This window comes from Pleuronectes platessa, chromosome 18, assembly GCF_947347685.1.
Source record: "Pleuronectes platessa chromosome 18, fPlePla1.1, whole genome shotgun sequence".
Taxonomy (NCBI): Eukaryota; Metazoa; Chordata; class Actinopteri; order Pleuronectiformes; family Pleuronectidae; genus Pleuronectes; species Pleuronectes platessa.
Window position 1 is genome coordinate 1,084,060 of NC_070643.1, and position 21,202 is coordinate 1,105,261.

Below are 21,202 nucleotides of genomic sequence, written 5' to 3' on the forward strand. Positions count from 1 at the left end.
ATGGGAAGAGAGATGATGATGGATGGAAGAGATGGGAAGAGATGATGATGATGGATGGAAGAGATAGGAAGAGATGATGATGATGGCTGGAAGAGATGGGAAGAGATGATGATGATGGATGGAAGAGATGGGAAGAGATGATGATGATGGATGGAAGAGATGGGAAGAGATGATGATGATGGATGGAAGAGATGGGAAGAGATTATGATGATGGATGGAAGAGATGATGGAAGAGATGATGATGATGGATGGAAGAGATGATGGAAGAGATGATGATGATGGATGGAAGAGATGATGGAAGAGATGATGATGATGGATGGAAGAGATGATAGGATGATGATAGGATGATATGATGATAGGATGATGATAGGATGATAGGATGATAGGATGATAGGATGATGATAGGATGATAGGATGATAGGATGATGATAGGATGATAGGATGATAGGATGATGATAGGATGATAGGATGATAGGATGATAGGATGATGATAGGATGATATGATGATAGGATGATGATAGGATGATAGGATGATAGGATGATAGGATGATGATAGGATGATAGGATGATAGGATGATAGGATGATAGGAGGATGATAGGATGATGATAGGATGATAGGATGATAGGAGGATAGGATGATGATAGGATGATAGGATGATAGGATGATGATAGGATGATAGGATGATAGGATTATAGGATGATAGGATGAGATGATAGGAAGAGATGATGATGATGGATGGAAGAGATGATAGGAAGAGATGATGATGATGGATGGAAGAGATGATGATGATGGATGGAAGAGATGATAGGAAGAGATGATGATGATGGATGGAAGAGATGATAGGAAGAGATGATGATTATGGATGGAAGAGATGGGAAGAGAGATGATGATGGATGGAAGAGATGGGAAGAGAGATGATGATGGATGGAAGAGATGGGGAGAGAGATGATGATGGATGGAAGAGATGGGAAGAGATGATGATGATGGATGGAAGAGATGGGAAGAGATGATGATGATGGATGGAAGAGATGATGGAAGAGATGATGATGATGGATGGAAGAGATGATGGAAGAGATGATGATGATGGATGGAAGAGATGATAGGATGATGGAAGAGATGATAGGATGATAGGATGATGGAAGAGATGATAGGATGATAGGATGATAGGATGGTGATAGGATGAGATGATAGGATGATGATAGGATGAGATGATAGGATGATAGGATGATAGGATGAGATGATAGGATGATAGGATGATAGGATGAGAGGATGATGATATGATGATAGGATGATAGGATGATGATAGGATGATAGGATGATAGGATGATTGGATGATGATAGGATGATAGGATGAGATGATAGGAAGAGATGATGATGATGGATGGAAGAGATGATGGAAGAGATGATGATGATGGATGGAAGAGATGATGGAATCTTTCTTGTCTTAACGTGGGCTGACATTTTTGCGGACTAATAGCTAACTCACATCTCTTCTTAACTCCGTTCGCCAACACATCATCTGCTCGCGGGCATTCAGGATGTGCGTCAGGTAAATGTTTAACCCTATAAAAGAAATGTTGTTGTATTCTTTGCATGATGTTCACTTATTTACGTGTGATTCCTAATATTCCGTTGACCTCACGCGGGCCGGTCACAGACAGCCAAAGGGCCGGATGCGGCCCGGGGGCCGTACAATGCCCAGGTCTGCTCTACCTACTGATCAGCTGGACCTTCACCGGGTTTCTCTGGAGAAACCAAGGCCGGCCCTGGCAATGTTAGAGCCCTAGCCAAGATTTCGGATTGGCGCCCCCCCCCACACACAAATTATTTTGTAAAAATCGAAATATATAATAAAAAATATACAAAAAGTCTGAAAACTGCTGTACTGACTGCTAGACTCCACGCCGGTTCGGAAGTAAATGATGATGGTCTTCACAGGTGACTGACCTACGCAAGCCTATAGCCGCCACCCCCCCACAAGAGATTGTGTGCTTGTGTGTGTCTGTCTGTTCAGACACAACTGACAAATATGTGGATTAAGCACATAATTAAAGATGATGAAATTTCATAATGTGGGGGCAAAAGTCGGGGGAAATTGAAACTCCAGGAGAACAGCGGGGAAATCGAAAGTATGGGATGCTTATTCGATAATTTATATAATATATAAATTATATAGTTTAAACTCAATTTTCTGTGTGTATCTGGCCTGATTCGCTCGCGGCGAGCGGAGAAAATAGCACAGACCCAGAAACCATCGCTTCAGATCGCGAGCCGACAGCGGAGCGTCCCGGTGCTTCTCGGGGTCTCACAGTACTTCGCTACCAGTGCGAACAGCCCGATTGATTAACGGGGGCGGAGATGAGGCGTACATCTTTTCGAGACGCTTTTCGGCGCTTCTGCCTCTGGTGTATCTCCAGGGTTAGAGGATGATGGTGTGACGTTACTGCATTGGTCAACATTGCATGTCCCTGAATGGTCGACTCCTGTGCACGGTTACCCACCAGACGGATCCTCTTCGCCTGGGCATATCAGGTAACCACTTTGAGACTATTCCCTTTCACCTGATCAATGCTCCCGCACAACCTGTTGTTGTAGGCTATGCTTGGCTAAGGAAACCCTCATATTCTCTCATGTTGTGTGCCCTAATTCTGCCTGCCCCTCCACTTCCAACCTTTCAGGTCACTCAACACAGCACTCTCATCCTCTACCTCCTCAGGATCAAGTCCTGTCCATCCTTGGTTTCCTGGCTACAGGTACTTTTCAGAGGCGAATAGCAGATTGGGCTGGGATTTCACAACCTTTTCTGAACCGTGTTATCCCGAAGGTTTTAAATGGCATCATTAGGCAAATGCCCCTTTACATCAAATTTCCTTATGATGAACAACATCAGAGTGATGTGAAGAGGAGATTCTATGCCATTGCTGAAATGCCAAATATTGTTTGAGAAATAGACTTTACCCACGTGCGCATTAAGGCTCCATCTGCAGACACCATGCAATTCATGAACAGAAAAAACTACCGTTCAGTCAACGTGCAGGTAATCTGTGATGGTGAGTACCGCATCCTCAACATTGTAGCTCGCTGGCCAGGAGGCACCCACAACTCCTTTATTTTAAACAACACAGTGGGAATGCGTTTGGAAGCAGGAGCTGCAAGGGCTTGTCGGTGAGTATCTTTTGTTTTATATATAATTAAGCGTAAATCCTCTATTTGTTTATGCTACAATGTGTTATTATGCTTAGCTGACTGGAGATATGGCCTTAAACCTTGCTGATGACTAATTTTGCCAATGATGTGTGCTATAATAACATACACGCCCACACATGCGCCGTGATAGAGTGCACATTTGGGCAGCTCAAGGGTCGCTGGATTAGCTTGGACACATCTGGGGGAAAGCTCCTTTATACACCTGAGATGGTGTGCAGAATAATCCTGGTGCACTGTGTCCTGCACAATCTAGCTATCGCTCATGGTATCCACTTACCACCCGGAGCAGAACCACAACCAGACAGGCAATAAAACGCATAGCCAAATGAGGGGCTTCCTGGCAGTGCTGCGGTGCTGTCTCGCTACACCTTAAAGCAGCGTCTTTAATGATGGTAAGTTAAAATGCCTGATTTAAAAATGTCTACTGAATAAAGTTATTATTAATAACTATCGAATGAATTATTCACTTTTCCTTATGGTTTTATCCTAAGTTTTCTGAAGCAAATGACACAAACGCACATTCACTTTATTTATTTATTTGCAAGGACATCAAGTGTTTCATTTATGTTGTTTATTCCTGTAGCTATTTCTTTCACTGCATCCAGGGGAGCCAGCTGGTTTTGCAGATTCTTGTCGGTTAGGACGAGGGCATGCTGACAAACTCCGGGAAAGAGGACTGGGAAGTGGACTGTTTGGCTGGCACTGGCAATTGGGAGTGAGAGGTCGTCTGAGCATCATCCTTTGATCCTGAATCATCCTGGCCAATAAATTATATTGTTTAGCCTAATTAATTGTTTTAAGTAGCAATCCTATTTTCATTGAAATATAAACATTTTCTGATTGAATTGAATTCGTTAATTACAAAAGACACAAGAAATTGCAAATTTCATATTAAGAATTATGAAGTAAGTAACCTGTTGGTGAAGGTTCTTGATGGATGTCATCACTTTCTCCCTCACTCCTAGAGCAGACTCCACTGACCAATTATTGCTGCCAGCCTCTCATCCTGGGCTGTCAGATCTAGTGGTCCTTGTCCTCCCCCTTTTTGCTTATTTTTCTACTGGTCTGCAATTCTTTTTTTGGCATCTACTTTAATGTCAAACCATTTTTTTTTTACCTGTGCCACCGTACGAACCTCAAGGGACACAGCATTCACTCTCTCGGTTACTGCAGCCCAGGTTTCACTCAGGTGCACACGCTACGGAAATGTCAGGGGACACATGATGAGGCGGTGGACTAGTGGCAGACACTTGGACTATGGGCAGAAAAGGTCTCTGGTTCGTCTCTGGTTCGACTCCACGGAGAAACAACAAAAGACGAACAAAAGCTAGAGCATGACCAGAAGCACACATTCAGGTAATGAGTCCAGGTATGACAGGACAAAAGGAAGCTCTGAGCGGACGATGCTTCAATTAAACACAACACTGATGAATATTATAAAGGTGTAATCAATTGTTAAAAAAAAAACGTAAACAGCCCGCTATTCTTTACTTTATGGGCAAACTGTATACACTAAGAGACTGTAGCTCGGTTGTACTCTATTAAGTTTTAGGTCTCTGGTTCGACTCCACGGAGAAACAACAAAAAGACGAATCTGGATTGATCTGTCCAAAAATCCAAGAGGATTCTCCCTACCCTGTCTAGTGCCCCTGAGCAAGGCACCTAACTCCCCCAACATCTGCTCCCCGGGCGCCGTACATGGTTTCTCACTGCTCTGTGTGTCCTGCACCAGATGGGTTAAAAGCAGAGGTTAAATTTCCCTACCTGCATGAGTGTGCCTGTGCATGTCTGTGCATGTGTTTGGGACAAATAAATGCATCTTAATCTTAATCTTAAATACACGGAGCTTCTCTACCCAGCTTCTCCCTCCTTATCACATCAAAGAAATTATCTCATCAATACATGTTACTGACTTGACTTCTACCCCCGAGTCCTTATGGATAATCGTCCGCAGATCCAGGGCCACGGCTGCGGCCACATCGTGGATTATGATGGTGAATTGCGTATCAGAGATCGTGATCGCAATGGCAGATTCTGTATCATGCTGGCTGATCATTATAATAATGGCGGATCCTGTATCTTGTTGGCATCTGATGGTGGTGGTGGACCACGATCACGGTGGCATCTGATGTCGGATCCTGATCAGTGGATAATGATTGTGGACTATGGTGGCATCCGATCTAGATGGTGGATCATGATCGTGGTGGCTGCTGACCATAGACTATGATTACAACAAGACTGCATGATATACAATATTTCTACTCAAATACTTTACTAAACTGACAATAATCCATCAACTCATTGACCTTCCATTATGCTACAAAGTGTTTATTTTAATCAGTGCTGCAAATACCCTTATCTTTCTGATGTTCTCCTTTACACGTGGCATCTATTGCACTTCTGTCCATCCTGGGAGAGGGATCCCTCACATGTGGCTCTCTCTGAGGCTTCTACGTTCTTTTTACCCTGTTATAGTAGTTTTTCCTTACTCTTGTTGAGGGTTAAGGGCAGAGGATGTCACACCGTGTTAAAGCCCTATGAGACAAATTGTGATTTGTGAATATGGGCTTTAAAAATAATATTTGATTGATTGATTGGTTTTTTGAATACATCTGCGTGGCCAAGCGGTTGAACTCTTGCCAAGCCAGGCGGGCACTGTTTTTTAAGCGCTTTAACTTTTCCCTCTACTACCGCCAAGGATCTAAGAACAGCAAACCTGATGACTTGTCCCGCCAGTTTCAGCCAGCTATTTATACAATAGTCACAGAAAGCATCCTTTCTGGTGACCACCTGTCTCATCTGCGCCATTTCTTGGGAAATTGAAGACAAGGTTAAGCAATCGCACACTGAATATCCTTCTCCCAGTGCCTGTCATGATAACCGCTTGTATGTGTTGAGATATCCATGTTTCTCTGTATCTTGTGATTATATTTTACCTATATCCTGTGAACAAATATTAGCTGTTTAATCCATATAATCAATAATGCTACAACTGTTTCTTATATTTGGAATGGTGTATATCCTTTTGACTCAGACGCAGGGTCAGGCCCAGAGCACGACCACAGAAAGAGCAGGTGTCAACCTGAATGTCAATCTGACCCAAAATATAATTCGGAGAAAAGTGTGTGATGGAAGTTCATCTTGAGATTTGAAATAATGAAAGTACGGATGCTCAGAAAAGAGAGAGGACGTGCCAGAACTAATACAATGAGGTGCTTCATGAAACATGGTGAGAAAAAGATATGAAATCCTCCTGAAATGTTTAATCTGCTGGGTCTCTCCACTGTAGCAAGCTCCCTGTTTGCCAAGGCCACAGTAGTGGGACACCTGGTCAGTTGAAAGTGATGTGCTTGCAAAAAACTGCACTTTGAGGAAACAGTGTACATCTGGCCAATGGCTGAATTCCCTCAGGGAAAAAGAACCGCCTCTGTGCCCACCCTGTGTCTGATTATATATACTGTGGACTTAGGATTGAACTGGGCTTCTTCTCGACATGATCCAGTGAACCTGGTGACGTGTCCGGCTTAACCCCAGAGACTCTCTGTAAGTATTTCATTATTTTACAATAAATGTTCAATTTCCAGAACTTCATGTATAAGTGTCTAATTATTCCTTCTCAAATCCTGGATCAACAAACACGTTTGTCAAATCGCCGGAGGCGAGGTCAAGTTTAGTGCTTGGCGACGACATATGTTCCTGCCACCCTGCGATCTCAGGTTTTTCAATGGGGTCACTCATCCAGCTTGCCTGTCACCCTGGAGTGCGACACACCTTTGCCCTGCTGCGACAGCGTTTCTGGGGGCCCTCCATGGAAGAAGACACAGGGAAGTTCACACAGGCCCCCTTTGGTCTCCTCAAACCCTTACCTGTTCCTCGTCGTCCTATGTCACACATCTCCCTGGATTTCGTCACCGGACTTGATAGTAACACATTAATCCTCACCATTGTAGACCGCTTTTGTAAGACTGCCCAATTCTTGACTACCTACTGCCAAAGAAACTGAGAAGATGCTAAATCAGGTGTTTTGTCTGCATGGCCTTCCCAGGGACGTCGTCTCGGTTGGGGGGCCCAAATTTACCTCGGGTTTCAAGTCAGAGCTCTGCAGGCTCCTGGGAGCTTCATTCAGTCTGTCTTCAGGGTTTCCCCCCCGAGTCCAATAGTCATTCAGAACGAATGAACAAGGAGTAAAAACTGTGGTAGGCTGTCTCTCGTCCTGCACCCTTCCTCCTGGTCCAAACAACTCATCTGGGTCAAACATTATATATGATCAAATAGACACTCAATTGAGTAAATGTAGCCTAACATTGCTGACATAGCTTTAGACAAAACCAAATGCACAGTCAAATACACAAATAAACAGTATGTCCATGGGGCATTTATTAATTCCACACCAGGGTAAATAAGGAAAATCTGTAATATTTGCTTAAACTATTCTATCTTGGAACTCTAAACAAATCCCACCCATTCAGGCTATTCTGCTCATTCACTGACCCACAGTGTTGCCAACTTGGCGACTTTGTCGCTTAATCTGGCGACTTTCCAAATCCTCATGGCGACTTATTTTGGCAAAAGCTACTAGCGACAAATCTAGCGACTGGTGTTTTGGAGACTCTCATGTTACTGTCCTCAACGAGCAGCGGGTGCTGCCGTGAGCCCCTCCGCCATCCCAAAGCACTCAGAGGCGGTCAGTCTCCCAGTAGCCTTGCGCATCAGTCCCAGCTGCAGTCAGAGCAGAGAAGAGACCCACGCTCCGTGTCCTCCAGACTGCAAATGAAATCCACGTGCGCAAAGCCGCTGCTGATCTGGCTTACAGAGCGGGATGTAAGTGTCGATGTATCTTCACTGTCACTGGAAAACATGAGTCATTGAGTTCAGTCTCTTCATCGTCGCAGAGTCCACTTCGTGATGCATCTAAGAATCAAGACATTTCCAGATCTCTAGTGTGGAACGTGGTGAAACTGAACCCTTTCAAAACTTGCTCTGCCAGAGTGTCTCTTTTGGATCATTTTGCCGGTCCCAAGCCCGGATAAAGGAGGAGGGTTGGACTTAGAGCTAGCAGTTCCGCGCCACTTAACAGCCTTTTGATTAAATTGATATTCTAACATTTAACAATACAGGACAAAATTGATTTATGTATGTGGGTCATTAAACAGCATTAAAGTTGTTTTGAGAAGTGATGGCCTATTTCAATGGCAAGATAAAAAAATAAAAATAAAGAATCAACAGAAGAAAACGGAAGCGTATTGCATTCACTTGAAAAAAAAAAGTTATGTTTTTATTTTATTTAGAACTTATCTCGAATTTTCCAGATAATTATCTAAAAAAACTGAATTTTGTGAATGCAATACGCTTCCGTAGAAGAAAGCTCATTTTTAGTTCTAAACATATTTAGGGTGTTTATTTCTCACTTTTTGTACGTCCTACAGCGACCATTACAATTCTGCAAATTAGGCAAAGACGTCATTTAGCGACTTCCAGCGACTTTTAGGACAGCCAATAGCTACTTTCCTTAATGAGGAGTTGGCAACACTGCTGACCCAGCCCCAGAACTGTTTGGTGGCCCCCCCTCACCAAACCTCTGGTGTAAACCACAAAGGTGTGATTCCATTTTTCATATCCAATTTTCATAAAGAAAACAATTATTTCAATATAAAACGAGTTCCGACTAAATTCCTAGATTTTGAGAAAAAAATATTGATGTAAAAAATTGATGTTTAACTTGTACTACGTAAAATAATTAAGATCAGCAGTACTTGTATACCCTATCCCTCGGAACCTTGTCAAAGGTGTATAAGCATATGCATATAAGCAATATCAATCTAATTTCCACACCTTTTAGTCAAGTGATGGATTATATCATGGAAATAATACAAAACATACAATTTAAAAATCAAAACACTCACTGCCACATGCCATCCACTCAAAGCAGATAAATAAATATTAAGACTATAAGATACACATTTTTTAAGTCAATCCGGTTACATCAAATGACCTGACCAGCACTGTGAAATATTCAGACAATCAGATGTCCTCTGGAATATCTTGAAGATCTGAAAAACAAAATTCAAAAACAATTTAGTCCAGTTCCCCAAAAGTGACAAGACCATTGTGTCTTGATTCTATAATTAGATACATTTCAAGTAACACAACAGTACGATATAATAATGAAATACCATGTATTTAGGGCTTACACACATTACAATCTGGTTGTTATTGTAATTTGTTTGGTACTGCTGCTTGAATTTGCCAGCAAATAACTTTCAGACTTCACACCTGACCTGAGGGGAGGAGGATGAATGTGTTATAAAGGGAATGGTTTTGTCTTTGATCTAGCCCTTCTGTCAAGTAAAGATATCAGACAAGGAGAGCTGCTACTCGACAAATATCAAGGTTATAGGGTTATTGTAATGACATTGTTGAGATCTTAAATAAACCAATGCTATTGATTGCAGTTACTAAAAATGACAAACCTATAATATCCAAATATTTTTATGCTAATGTAGGTGAATCAATGATATTTTAAAAATAAAAGCTTGGATGCTCAGCATTATTTCATGTATAGCAGTTGTCTGTAGACAACTTCACTCACACACACACACACACACACACCAGGATGATTTGTTATTAGAGGAGCAGTTAAGTTCAGTAACATCGCTGCTATACGTGGGTTCAATAAAGTGCATCGTGTATCTTCAAAGAGGGGGGGGATGCAATATGAAATTATGTGAAAACACGGGATTATCATACAAAAAAGATTGCTAGTGCAGTCGCAATCTTTTGTTCTAAGGTCATTGTGATAAAAGTGACCATAATACATTGAAATGATATTAAACTACGATTTTACAATCACTATTGTAATTTTTAAATCCTTATTAATGGAGAAAATACTATATTTGTGGGTCTCTCTCCCAACTCGCCAGTGATTCGCAAGGTAGTCTGGACAACCCTCAGCCTGAAGTGTGGGTCTAAAAAATCTATGTTTTGAGGGGTATAAAGCCCTATCCCTTAGCCCTACCCCTAAGCCTTAAATCATGGTCATCACACCAGTGAACAAATTCATCAGACCAATGGAATGTTCCCTAATCATAAATTTGCTGATGATGTTGTAATCATCAGCTTACTTTATGATAGGAAAATCTCCGTCTCTTCACATCTCTGATGCAAATGGCTGGGCTGGGCTGTTTAAAATACATTGTCCTGGTTTACTTTATCTGATCCATTTTATCATTGTGTTTTCACAGCCTGAGCCAACACAACGAGGCAGCCACTGCACATTAGGCCGATACTCGTTGCAAGTCCGGATTTGCAGTGCGGAAAATGACGACATTATATATAAGTAACTGTTTTTGTGTTATTGTTTATTTTGCTGCGGATCTTCCAATGGTGATGCAGCGAGGCTATTTCCGTTTATTTATAATATGCTCATATAACTCATGTGGTTTTCCAGCTGCCTGTACTATGACATAAAAAGACACACTATAAATCGGCTGCAGGTCGCAGCCGATGACCTTCTCAGCTGACCGAATGATCCACTGCAGTCTGCCCTTATCCTTGGCAGTGGAGGCAGCGAACGTGAGGATGGACTCAATGATGTCAATGAATTTCTTCGGTTGCCGCAGGAAGAACATCCTCTGCTGGACCTTCTTGATGGTGGAGGTGATGTTCTCCGCCCACTTCAGGTCCTGTGCAATTATAGTCCCCAGGAATCTGAAAAACTCCACTGTTTTATCTGGGGAGTCGCACATGGTGAGGGCGGCGGTTTGGGATCAGCTCCTCTTGAAGTCTGCTACCATCTCTACAGTTTTCAAAGCGTTCAGCTCCAGGTAGTTCTGGCTGCACCAGGAAGCCAGGCTGTCAACTTCCTCTCTGTAAGCAGCCTCGTCCCCATTGGAGATTAATCCAATTAGGGTTGTGTCGTCTGCAAACTTCAGGAGTTTGACAGAGGGGTGGCTGGAGGTGCAGTTGTTGGTGTAGAGGGAGAAGAGTAGAGGGGAGAGCACACAACGTTGTGGGGCTCCAGTGCTGATGGTCCGAGGCTCAGGGACAAGCTTGCCCAGCCACCCACGCTGCTTCCTGTCGGTCAGGAAGTCAGTGATCCACCTGCGGGCTCAACTTGTCTCGGAGAAGAGCTGGGGCGATGGTGTTGAATGCGGAGCTGAAGTTTACAAACAGGATCAAAGAGTCAATGTGCTGGAGGATGAAGTGTAGTCCCATGTTGACTGCGACATCTACAGACCCGTTGGCCTCCTTAATCTCCTTGCCAAACGAGTATTTAGCCAGTCTGAACCTATCCACGTCCCCACTCTTGAAGGCCACCTCTTTCTTCAAACGAAGCTGTTTGAGTTTTGCTGTGAACCAGGGCTTGTCGTTGTTGTAACTGACCCTGGTACGTGTTAGAATACATCTGTCCTTACAGAAGCTGATGTTTGACGTCACAGCATCTGTGTATACATCAAGGCTGTTGGAAGCAGTTCTATAAATGTCCCAGTCTGTGTTGTCCAGGCAGTCACGCAGCTCCTCCACAGCTTCTCTGCTGCTCCAGTTCTTAGATCTCAGCACAGCAGGTTTAGAAAGTTTGAGTTTCTGTCTGTAAGCTGGGATCAGATGAACAAGACCATGGTCGGATAGACCCAGAGCAGCGCAGGAAACTGCATGATAAGCCTTGCTGATGGTACTGTAGCAGTGGTCCAGAGTATTCTTCCCCCTAGTCTGGCATTTGACTAACTGTTTGTAATTGGGGAGTTCGTTATTAAAGTCCCCAAGGACAATAACAGGGGAATACGTGTTCTCTCTCCTTCTCTCCACTCCTAGTATCTACTCGGCGAGTTGACGTTGAGCCTCGCACACATCAGCTTGCAGTGGGATGTAAACTCCGGCTGGGATAAAAGAGGTGAATTCACGGGGAGAGTAAAACGGTCTGCAGGTGATGAAAAAAGATTCCAGGTCAGGAGAACAGGACTGTAAAATCACTTTCACGTCGCTGCACCAGCCACGGTTTATATAGAACCAAATTTCACTGACTAGGCCAGCTGTGTTTGTACAATATTTGTGATGTATGTAAAAAAAGCTTTGACTCAACATATACCTTGTTCATGTTTTTTCCCTGTACAATATGTTAAACATATAACATCAAGCATCACATGAATGAATGTATAATCTTCATTAACTGCAGTGCTTTTGGTAAAGGCTTACTAATAAATAATAATATATATTAATATATAAATTATTAGTAACAACTATGTATTAATTATTATTATTAATATTGTGTGGGAGGGGTTTACCCATGTGTGTATTACAATGACCCAGGGTGACCAATAGCAGCAGATCTACCAGCTAATCACAAGTGACTTTTCGTTTCAAAGGTCTGTGTTTTCATCCAACGGCTTCACTCCAATTCATATGCTAATTAGATCGCACCTTCGCTCCACGTCTCCCCCTTCTCAAATAGAGACTGTGAACAAGATCCATTTGATCAACATAATTGAGTTGGGTACTTACGCTTCTCAGGGGGGGATCAAATTTCTTTTGAATTAGTAATTTCTTATATCAAAAACTGATAGGCATTACACAGAGCAAAGCACTCAAAATCTGAGTGGTGAAATGTATTGAATTTCAAAACTTTGATGAAGGATGAAGTACTGTGAGTAGGGTTTAAACCTATTCGTCCCTTATCTGAATAACATTCCTCAACTTTTCCCTTATGGTCAGCTAGCAATGCAGCTGATCCAGTTTTTCTACCTTACATCCTCTTTAACTTGGTAGACTGACACAAATTTAACAACCAACAACTACAACAGTAACATGATCAGACTGCAAGGTCTGTGTAAATCATTATACCTCTATTCATGTAACAACAAGATAACAGGAGTGGACATCATCCCTGTTTTTTGGAGTAATTCAACAGTTGGTCAGTTCCTACACATTATTACTCTACAGTTAGTAATAGGGAAACATTTTATTTTAAATTAAAAGATTGTGCCATACCTGTTTGACAAACCAAATTATAGCTTCCAGGGTAATTAATATCAGAGGAACCATAACCTAAAAAAATATGATAACTAAGTGATGAATGTTAGTATTCGTCTTGACTATAATCAGACCTTTGGAGCTTGCAGATGCTGTCCCATCATCATCGTCTGATGTCATGTCTACCTCCACATCACTTTCATCCTGTGCACCATCTGATGGGTGGATTGGCTCCTGCCTGGTCCGTAGGGTGTCAGCTATGACACACCTTCCTGGTTGCAGAGATGCAGGCTAAGATAGCAAGAAAGGGTGAAACAGCATGTAGAATCCCTTTTGGTGCTATCATGTACTGTGAAATAAACCTGCTAATGAATGTAAAATGTTTAATTCTTTAGCAAAGTGCTTAAGGAGCAACCCATTTGAGATACCAAAAACAGTTTCCATTTTATGGTTGTACAAGGTCTCATTGGTTCTAGATTTTGTCTGACAGAATAAGAGCCCTTAATTTAACATGATATCATTACAGCTTTCTCTCAGTTTGGGATTGAGAATATTTTAACAAAATTATCTAGATACAAAGTGGGGCTATGGAGTTTGATAGACAAATGTGTTTACTAAACAGGGTGTGCCTGAAGAAACAGAGATAGTGAGTTGCAGTTTGGGAACTGATCAGGTACAAAATGTTGGTATAAATAAGCCTACTGATAGTATCCCTTATTAGTCCCTTTATTTTACTGAACTGCCATACAATTGCTCTTACTTGAGAAGCCTGCTCCTCCAGCTGCTTGGAGTCAGGTGCAGCCCTGTTGCAGACCCTCATGTTTCGAACTTGTCTCTCTAGCTTGGCCCGGGCCTTCTCGCTGTCCTTGAACCGGTTCTCTGCATTCCGCAACCTCAGCAGTTCTTCCTGTAGCAGGCTGTGTTGTCTCTGCAAAAGAGTTAGCTCCCCAATGGTTGATCCTACACTGGTCTCCCGATTTCCACCATCTTGCCAGAGAGGGCGCCATACTCCTCCTACAGCCGGCACAATGGTGTCCTGTAGCAGCAGCTCCAAGATGGAGTCTTGTTTGATGATAGCACCCTGCAGGACATGAGAGAGAATCCATCTTCAACAATTTTAGAGGCTGAAAATTTACATATAAATTAAAACTGAGGGTGCATTTGTTCTGTACAGTGTTCTGATCTCTTTGAGGAAATAGAGTTTTGTTAAATGCAGGGGACAGAATAAGACAGCAACAAAGAATAAAATATTTCCTGGATTTTAAAGTAACAGAGTCTGGTATATATATATATATATATATATATTGTGGCATCACAAGAGGGCAGGTTGTAGAGGGGCATTATGTGCCTTACTCTGGGAGAGGCGGCCTCCCTACAAAATGGCTGCCGGGAGGACCGCATCTCCCAGGAGGCACTGCTGGAGGAGAGGGTCCAAGCTCTCAGGCCTCATTAAAGCTGGAGCACAGGTGTGGGGGCGAGAGAGGAGAACAAAGGAGTGGAGACCTAGCCTGGATGCCAGACGAACTTAGCCCTGCCCACAACATTTTTGGTCGGGCAGTTCGGTCTGGAGTCGCTCCATTGGGAAAAAATTATGGCCCGACCGGGCCAATCAGATTGTCAGGGCGGGCTTTATACGATGATTGACAGATGATCAACAAACCAGGCTGCCGCTGGCGAGCTGAGATGTGTAGATGCTGCCATTGAGTCTGTTTTAGAAGACATCGACAGCGCATTCATTTTGAAAGAGGAACACAGAACGTGGAGGCAACGCCAAAGCACCGCGCTAATCCCTATCGCCCCGGCGCTTGGCTGTTCACAACAGACGCTGAAGCGACGCTGAACCGCCGGGCAGCGCTAATAATATCACCCGTTGATCCAGTAGATCGCTGCACGGCTTTGTGCCAGTCACACCGGAGGCTGAAGCACCACGCTGCGCCAAGGCTGCCTCGCGGTGCTTCAGCCTCCGGTGTGACCGGCACAAAGTTTTAACATGGGAGTGGATGGGTGCCAGCTGTTATTTAAGGCTTGGCGCTGCGCTGAAGCGTCCGGTGTGAGTAAATAACTCACAATGCGTTGCTTAGCATACGTCACATACTACGTTGCTCTGATTGGTTGTAGGTCTATCCAATTGAGCGAAGAGGAATTTTACTTCCTGGTCAGTTGAAACACGCCCCATAATTTTTTCCCAATGGAGCGACTCCAGACCGAACTGCCCGACCAAAAATGTTGTGGGCGGGGCTAAGTTCGTCTGGCATCCAGGCTAGTGGAGACCACCAAGAAGCAGGAAACAGGAGACGTGGACAAAACGACTGTGGAAAGGAACCATGTGAGGAGCAACTGGATGGAGGACATATCCTTATAGTTTGATGAACTTTATGTTTTGCTTCGAGAGAGACTTTTTGTTATTTAATAAACCAGGACTTGGTTTGAAACCTTTTCTTGACTTGTCTTTGCTTCTGTGATGCACTGCCCTACACCCTTTCTAGTGGTTAATCCTCTGGTGATACCACAATATATATATATATATATATATTAGTGCTGTCAGTTAAACGCGTTATTAACGGCATTAACGCAAACCCATTTTAACGCCGGTAAGTTTTTTTATCGCAAGATTAACGCAGAGCTGCCAACTCTCACACGTGTGTGTGTGTGTGTGTCCTCCCAGATAGCGCACCGGTCCGGCGGCTCCGCCCACCGCCACAGCGCACTCGCTCAGAGAGACACAGTGAGATCAGAGCTCGTTCACGTGAAGTCGGTCACGCTCAGTGACTGACTGCCTCTTAACTATGGAAACAGTGAAAACACCGTTTCTCTGGTCTCAGCTGATCAGAGATCAGCGCCTCAGCGTCTTGATCAGAGCAGAGGCTGCAGTTGGTTTCTACCGATCTTCAGTATCTGTGTTCGCCTCCAGTCTGACCTGCTCTTGCTTTTTGTTTTAATATTTCGCCAACTAAAATATATATTTTTAAGCTAATAGGCTGCAGCTATATGTTTGTATTTATTTAAAAATAGGGTACTTCTTATTTCATACATTTTCCACAAATATGGGGAGGACTCAAATAGCCCTACAAAGTTCTGTGTTTAATTTATTTCAAAGTAGGCCGACACTTGCCTGTGTATTTTGTTTGTTTGTTATTTTGTTGCTTGTCTGTTTGAGTAGCTGACTGAAAGCAAAGAAGTAGTAGGCTTACCTTTTATTGGTAACCTAACTGTTACGGTTCATTGTTTCTGAAATAAGAGGCCTGACTGCTATGTTCACAGCAAACTTGAAAAAAATAAAATATTAAGCCATGGTTTAGCTGCGGTATAGGCTGAGTCCTTGTTTACCTGAAATGTGCACTTTATAATTTTATTTTGTATCGCCCTGTTTGGCAATGTTGTTTTTCAATAAAATAAAACATTTGCATAAAGCAAGCCAATTCACTTTTCCATGTTCTTATAAAAAAAAAAAATTATGGAAAAAAAATAAATGAAGGGACATTTAGAATAGATAAAAATTTGCGATTAATTGCAATTAATCGCGAGTTAACAATGAAATAAATGCGATTAATCGCGATTAAATATTTTAATCGTTTGACAGCACTAATATATATATATACTTATATTAGGGCTGTCCAAATTAACACGTAAATACAGGATGAATAATTTGTGGAATTACTGCCTTTTTTTATTGCATTAACACATGCGCAGAATGACCCGCTCAACGTACCAATACCCGCCCCCACTCAATCGCTCAGAGCGGCACACACAGTGAGATCATAGCTCGTTCACGTGACACGGTCAGTGACTTTGCAGAAGACTCTGCTCTCACTTGAACTAATAAACACTCATCACTAGTTATCAGTACCTGATCAGCTTATGAAGTCACTTAGTGTTTGTTTGATTCTGTCCAGAGTTTATGAGGCTGCATTTATTTATTCATGGATCCTAATTGGCGGCAGTGGACAATTACTGTGGACTATAATGGCATCCGATCTTGATGGTGGATCATGATGATTTAAAGCTAAAATAACAAACATCAAACGAGTTTGATTATCACATTTTTAACAGAAGAGGCCTCTGGTTGTGTTTAAGATAATAATGGGCAAGAAAAATACGCGCGACTTTATAATTTTTTTCTGGTCTCCACACAGCACTGCTCTACACTCTATCAGTGCTCAAATGACACACTGATGACCTTTTTTATAAAGCTGTTAACCCCTTTGCATAAATCATTTTAGCTCATAAGGAGTCAAAAACTTAATTAGTCTCAGACATATTTTAAAGCTTCAGAATAGGATCCCATTCATTTAAAAAATCATTAAAATGAATGATTAAATATGTCATTAATGACAGCCATAGCTCTATTGGTTTAGGTATAACCCCCAGAAGTGTGCATTTGGACTTCTGGGGTAACATACTACTGGACTTCTTGGATTCAGGCAGAGTATATTATTTAATAAGCTTCTCTGCTAGATTACTATTGTATCTACTGTCTTAGGTTAACTAGAATGATAGTTGAACTGTTTTGCCTAACCTTGAATTGTATGTGATAGGAGCTTGTTTGTTTATTGACTTTGTTTACTGCTTATAGTTTCACTCAAGTGATTGAGAGTTAAAAAAGGAACCAGCTAAGGTTAAAGTGCTTGATTTATTTTCCAATTCTATTAAAGACTAAGCTCTATTTTACTTTCTAACTTTTGAGGTAAATAGACTTGGTCCAGAAACAGTTTCTGGCAAATTAGGGGCTTTTGTGAAACTCACTGATTAAAGTGACATGTTCCTCTTGTTGTTGAGTTGGCCCATTACTGGCCCATTACCACCAGGTGCCTGATTGCCTCATTAGCAGGGGGAGTGGTCAGCACAGCTGTAGCCAACCATCGTCAACTCTGGTTTAAAACCAGGAATTGTTTGGAGCATCAGCGAAGACTCATCGGATGAAGACTCATCGGATGAAGACTCATCGGATGAAGACTCATCGGATGAAGACAAAGGAGTCTTCGGTGGAGGCTGAGTATAAAGCTGCTGTTTCCTTTTTATCTTGAATATGTGTAGACTTTCCGTGCGCATTACTTCTCGTAGATACTATAGGCCTTGCACTCGTTCACAACCACACCGTAACCTTTCCTCTCTTATCTATCCCACCCGTTCCACACATACCCAGCACCTTGTCACAGGGGGCCTATGGAACTGCCAGTCAGCTACCCACAAGCCAGACTTCATCTCTGGCTTTGCTACACAGCAATCACTTGACTTCCGTGCTCTCACTGAGACCTGGATCACACCGGACAACTCATCCACCCCAGCTGCTCTCTCCACTGCCTTCTCTTTCACCCACTGTGATGGCACATTTTGTATTTAGATAAGTTTGATGAAAGATTGACAAGTATGTATAGGGGAAATTATTACAAGATGCTCTCTGTGTGGTTTAGACTGGTGAAATCCTTTGTGCTGATGTGTATTGCCTGGAGACTCCTGGTCCTGCTGCTGAAACAAAAGGGTTTTCACAGCAGGGGCCATCCTACTGTCTGCAACAGAGTGACTATAGGTGTTAACGGAGCAGACGACGGGGTCTGAGAAAACGGGGGTTTCACTGAGAGAAACAGGTTTCCACACTGAGCAGAGGCCTGATGTAAATGTGTTGTGAGACTTCGAAGGGGTCCTCATTCAGATTGAAGGTGACCAAATCTAAGCCTGAAGAAAACACTCAGAGCTGATTGGATAAACATTCTGCCTCTGTGAAAGGACGGGCTTATTTAGTATATAGCAAATGTGATTTCATTGTTCAGAGCCATTGACTCAAGTCTGAAAGTGACGAGAGTGCTCTGGCCCCTAGCCGCAGCTAGGTTGAATTGTATGAACCAGAAGATAATTCTTTGTCATGTTATGTATTAAAAATCCCAATACACCCACACACCCAGACCCACTGGTAGGGGTGGTGGTACAGGCTTACTCATCTCCCGCAAATGGAGTTTTTCTCTTTACCCACTTCCACTTTTTACCCCCACGTCTTTTGAATTTCATGCTGTGACAGTTCCTCATCCGGTACAATTAACTATCGTTGTTCTCTTTTGTCCACCAGGTTCTCTGGGAGATTTTTTGGAGGAATTAGACGTCCTCCTGTCAAACGTCCCAGAAAATGGCCCTGCACTTATCCTTCTGGGTGACTTTAACATCCAGACAGACAAGTCAACTGACCTATTACTTTTACTGTCTTCTTTTGCTCTCTCACTCAGTCCTTCCCCTCCTACTCACAAAGCTGGTAACCACCTTGACTATATTTTCACCAGAAACTGTTCACCATCCAACCTCACTGTAACCCCACTTCATGTCTCCGACCACTTCTTTATCTCTTAAACTCACCCACTATCTCCAACTGATAACCCTACCACATCCACAGTCTGTACCTGTCCGTCGCAACATTCGTGCCCTCTCTCCTGCCTTGCTAGCCTCCTCTGTTTTATCAGCCCTCCCTTCCACTGACTCTCTCACTCATGCATCCTAACTATGCCACAGACATTCTCCTTTCTACTTTGTCCTCCTCTCTTGACTTTGTCCCCCTCTGTCCTCTCACGTCACGACAGGTCCGCAAGTCCTGCCTAGCTCTGTGGTTGTCTGACTCAGTGCGTGCCGACAGAGACACTGTGCGAGCATCAGAAAGGAAATGGGAGAAATCTAAACACCTGGACGACCTGCTGGCTTATCAGTCTCTTCTCTCCTCTTTTTCTGCCTCTATTTCTTCAGCCAAAACCACTTTTTACCAAACTGCAATTCAGTCCTCATTTTCTAACCCGAAAAAACTCTTCTCCATCTTTTCCAACCTCCTTGACCCCCCCCCCGCCTCCTTCCTCCCTTCTACCAAGCCACTTTGTCAACTACTTTACAAAAAAGATAGATGACATATGCTCTTCATTTTCTGATCCTCCTTCTATAACTACATTTCCATCGTCTTCTTCGTCCCCTTCGCTCTCCTCTTTCACCCCCCTACCACCTGCCCCCTTGACCCAATCCCCTCTCACATTCTCCAGTCTATCGCTCCTGACCTTCTTCCTTTTCTCACCCAACTTATCAACACTTCCCTATCTACTGGCTGTTTTCCTAATTCTCTGAAGGAGGCAAGAATAAATCCTCTCCTGAAGAAACCCACCCTCGACCCATCTGCAGTAAACAACTACAGACCTGTCTCTCCTTCCCTTTGTTTGCAAAACTCTTGAGCGCTAACTTTAATCAACTCTCCTCCTATCTTAACCACAATAACTTTCTTAACCCTCACCAGTCTGGTTTCAAGGCAGGTCACTCAACTGAGACTGCCCTCCTTGCTGTCTCTGAGCAACTTCACACTGCTAGAGCACCCTCTCTCTCCTCTGTCCTTATCCTTCTAGACCTCTCTGCTGCATTTGACACAGTGAACCACCAGATCCTTACTTCCTGCCTTCAGGCTCTGCTCTCTCCCTGCTCTCATCCTACCTCAATGACCGCACTTATCGGGTAACTTGGAGAGGATCGGTGTCTGAACCCTGTCTTTTCACTACTGGGGTCCCTCAAGGTTCTGTCCTGGGTCCTCTCCTCTTCTCTCTGTACACCAACTCTCTCGGCTCTGTCATTCACTCACATGGCTTCTCCTACCATAGCTATGCTGATGACACCCAACTAATCCTGCCAACACAGGTAGCAGCACGAATCTCTGCCTGCCGACATCTCTCAGTGGATGTTTGCACGCCACCTGCAGATTAACCTTGACAAGACTGAACTACTTTTCCTTCCAGGGAAAGACTCTCCCACCCACGACCTGACTATTAACTTGACATCTCCCTGCGACACTCGACAGCCAACTATCCCTGACTGCCAACATTACTGCAACAACACGTTCCTGTAGATTCATGCTGTACAACATCCGGAGAATACGCCCCCTTCTCACTCAGAAGGCGGTGCAGGTTCTGGTCCAGGCCCTGGTCATCTCACACCTAGATTACTGTAACTCCCTCCTGGCAGGTATACCTGCTAGTGCCATCCGACCTTTGCAGTTCATTCAGAATGCAGCAGCTAGAC

General features: G+C 43.2%; 1 protein-coding gene across 3 annotated transcripts in view; it reads right to left on the reverse strand.

Moving 5' to 3' along the window:
• Positions 1-7,563: 7,563 nt before the first annotated feature.
• Positions 7,564-21,202, reverse strand: part of arhgef1a (Rho guanine nucleotide exchange factor (GEF) 1a) — a 135,377-nt gene continuing 121,738 nt past the window's right edge. For 2 of the 3 annotated variants that reach the window (XM_053446597.1, XM_053446596.1), the window contains exons 20-22: positions 13,935-14,255; positions 13,309-13,465; positions 7,564-9,258 (exon numbers count right to left, since the gene is read on the reverse strand). In XM_053446597.1, the coding sequence (XP_053302572.1) occupies positions 9,230-9,258; positions 13,309-13,465; positions 13,935-14,255 (507 nt within the window). In that variant the 3' untranslated portion in view covers positions 7,564-9,229. The remainder of the gene's footprint in view (positions 9,259-13,308; positions 13,466-13,934; positions 14,256-21,202) is intronic. The other variant, XR_008342281.1, reaches the window with a different exon arrangement.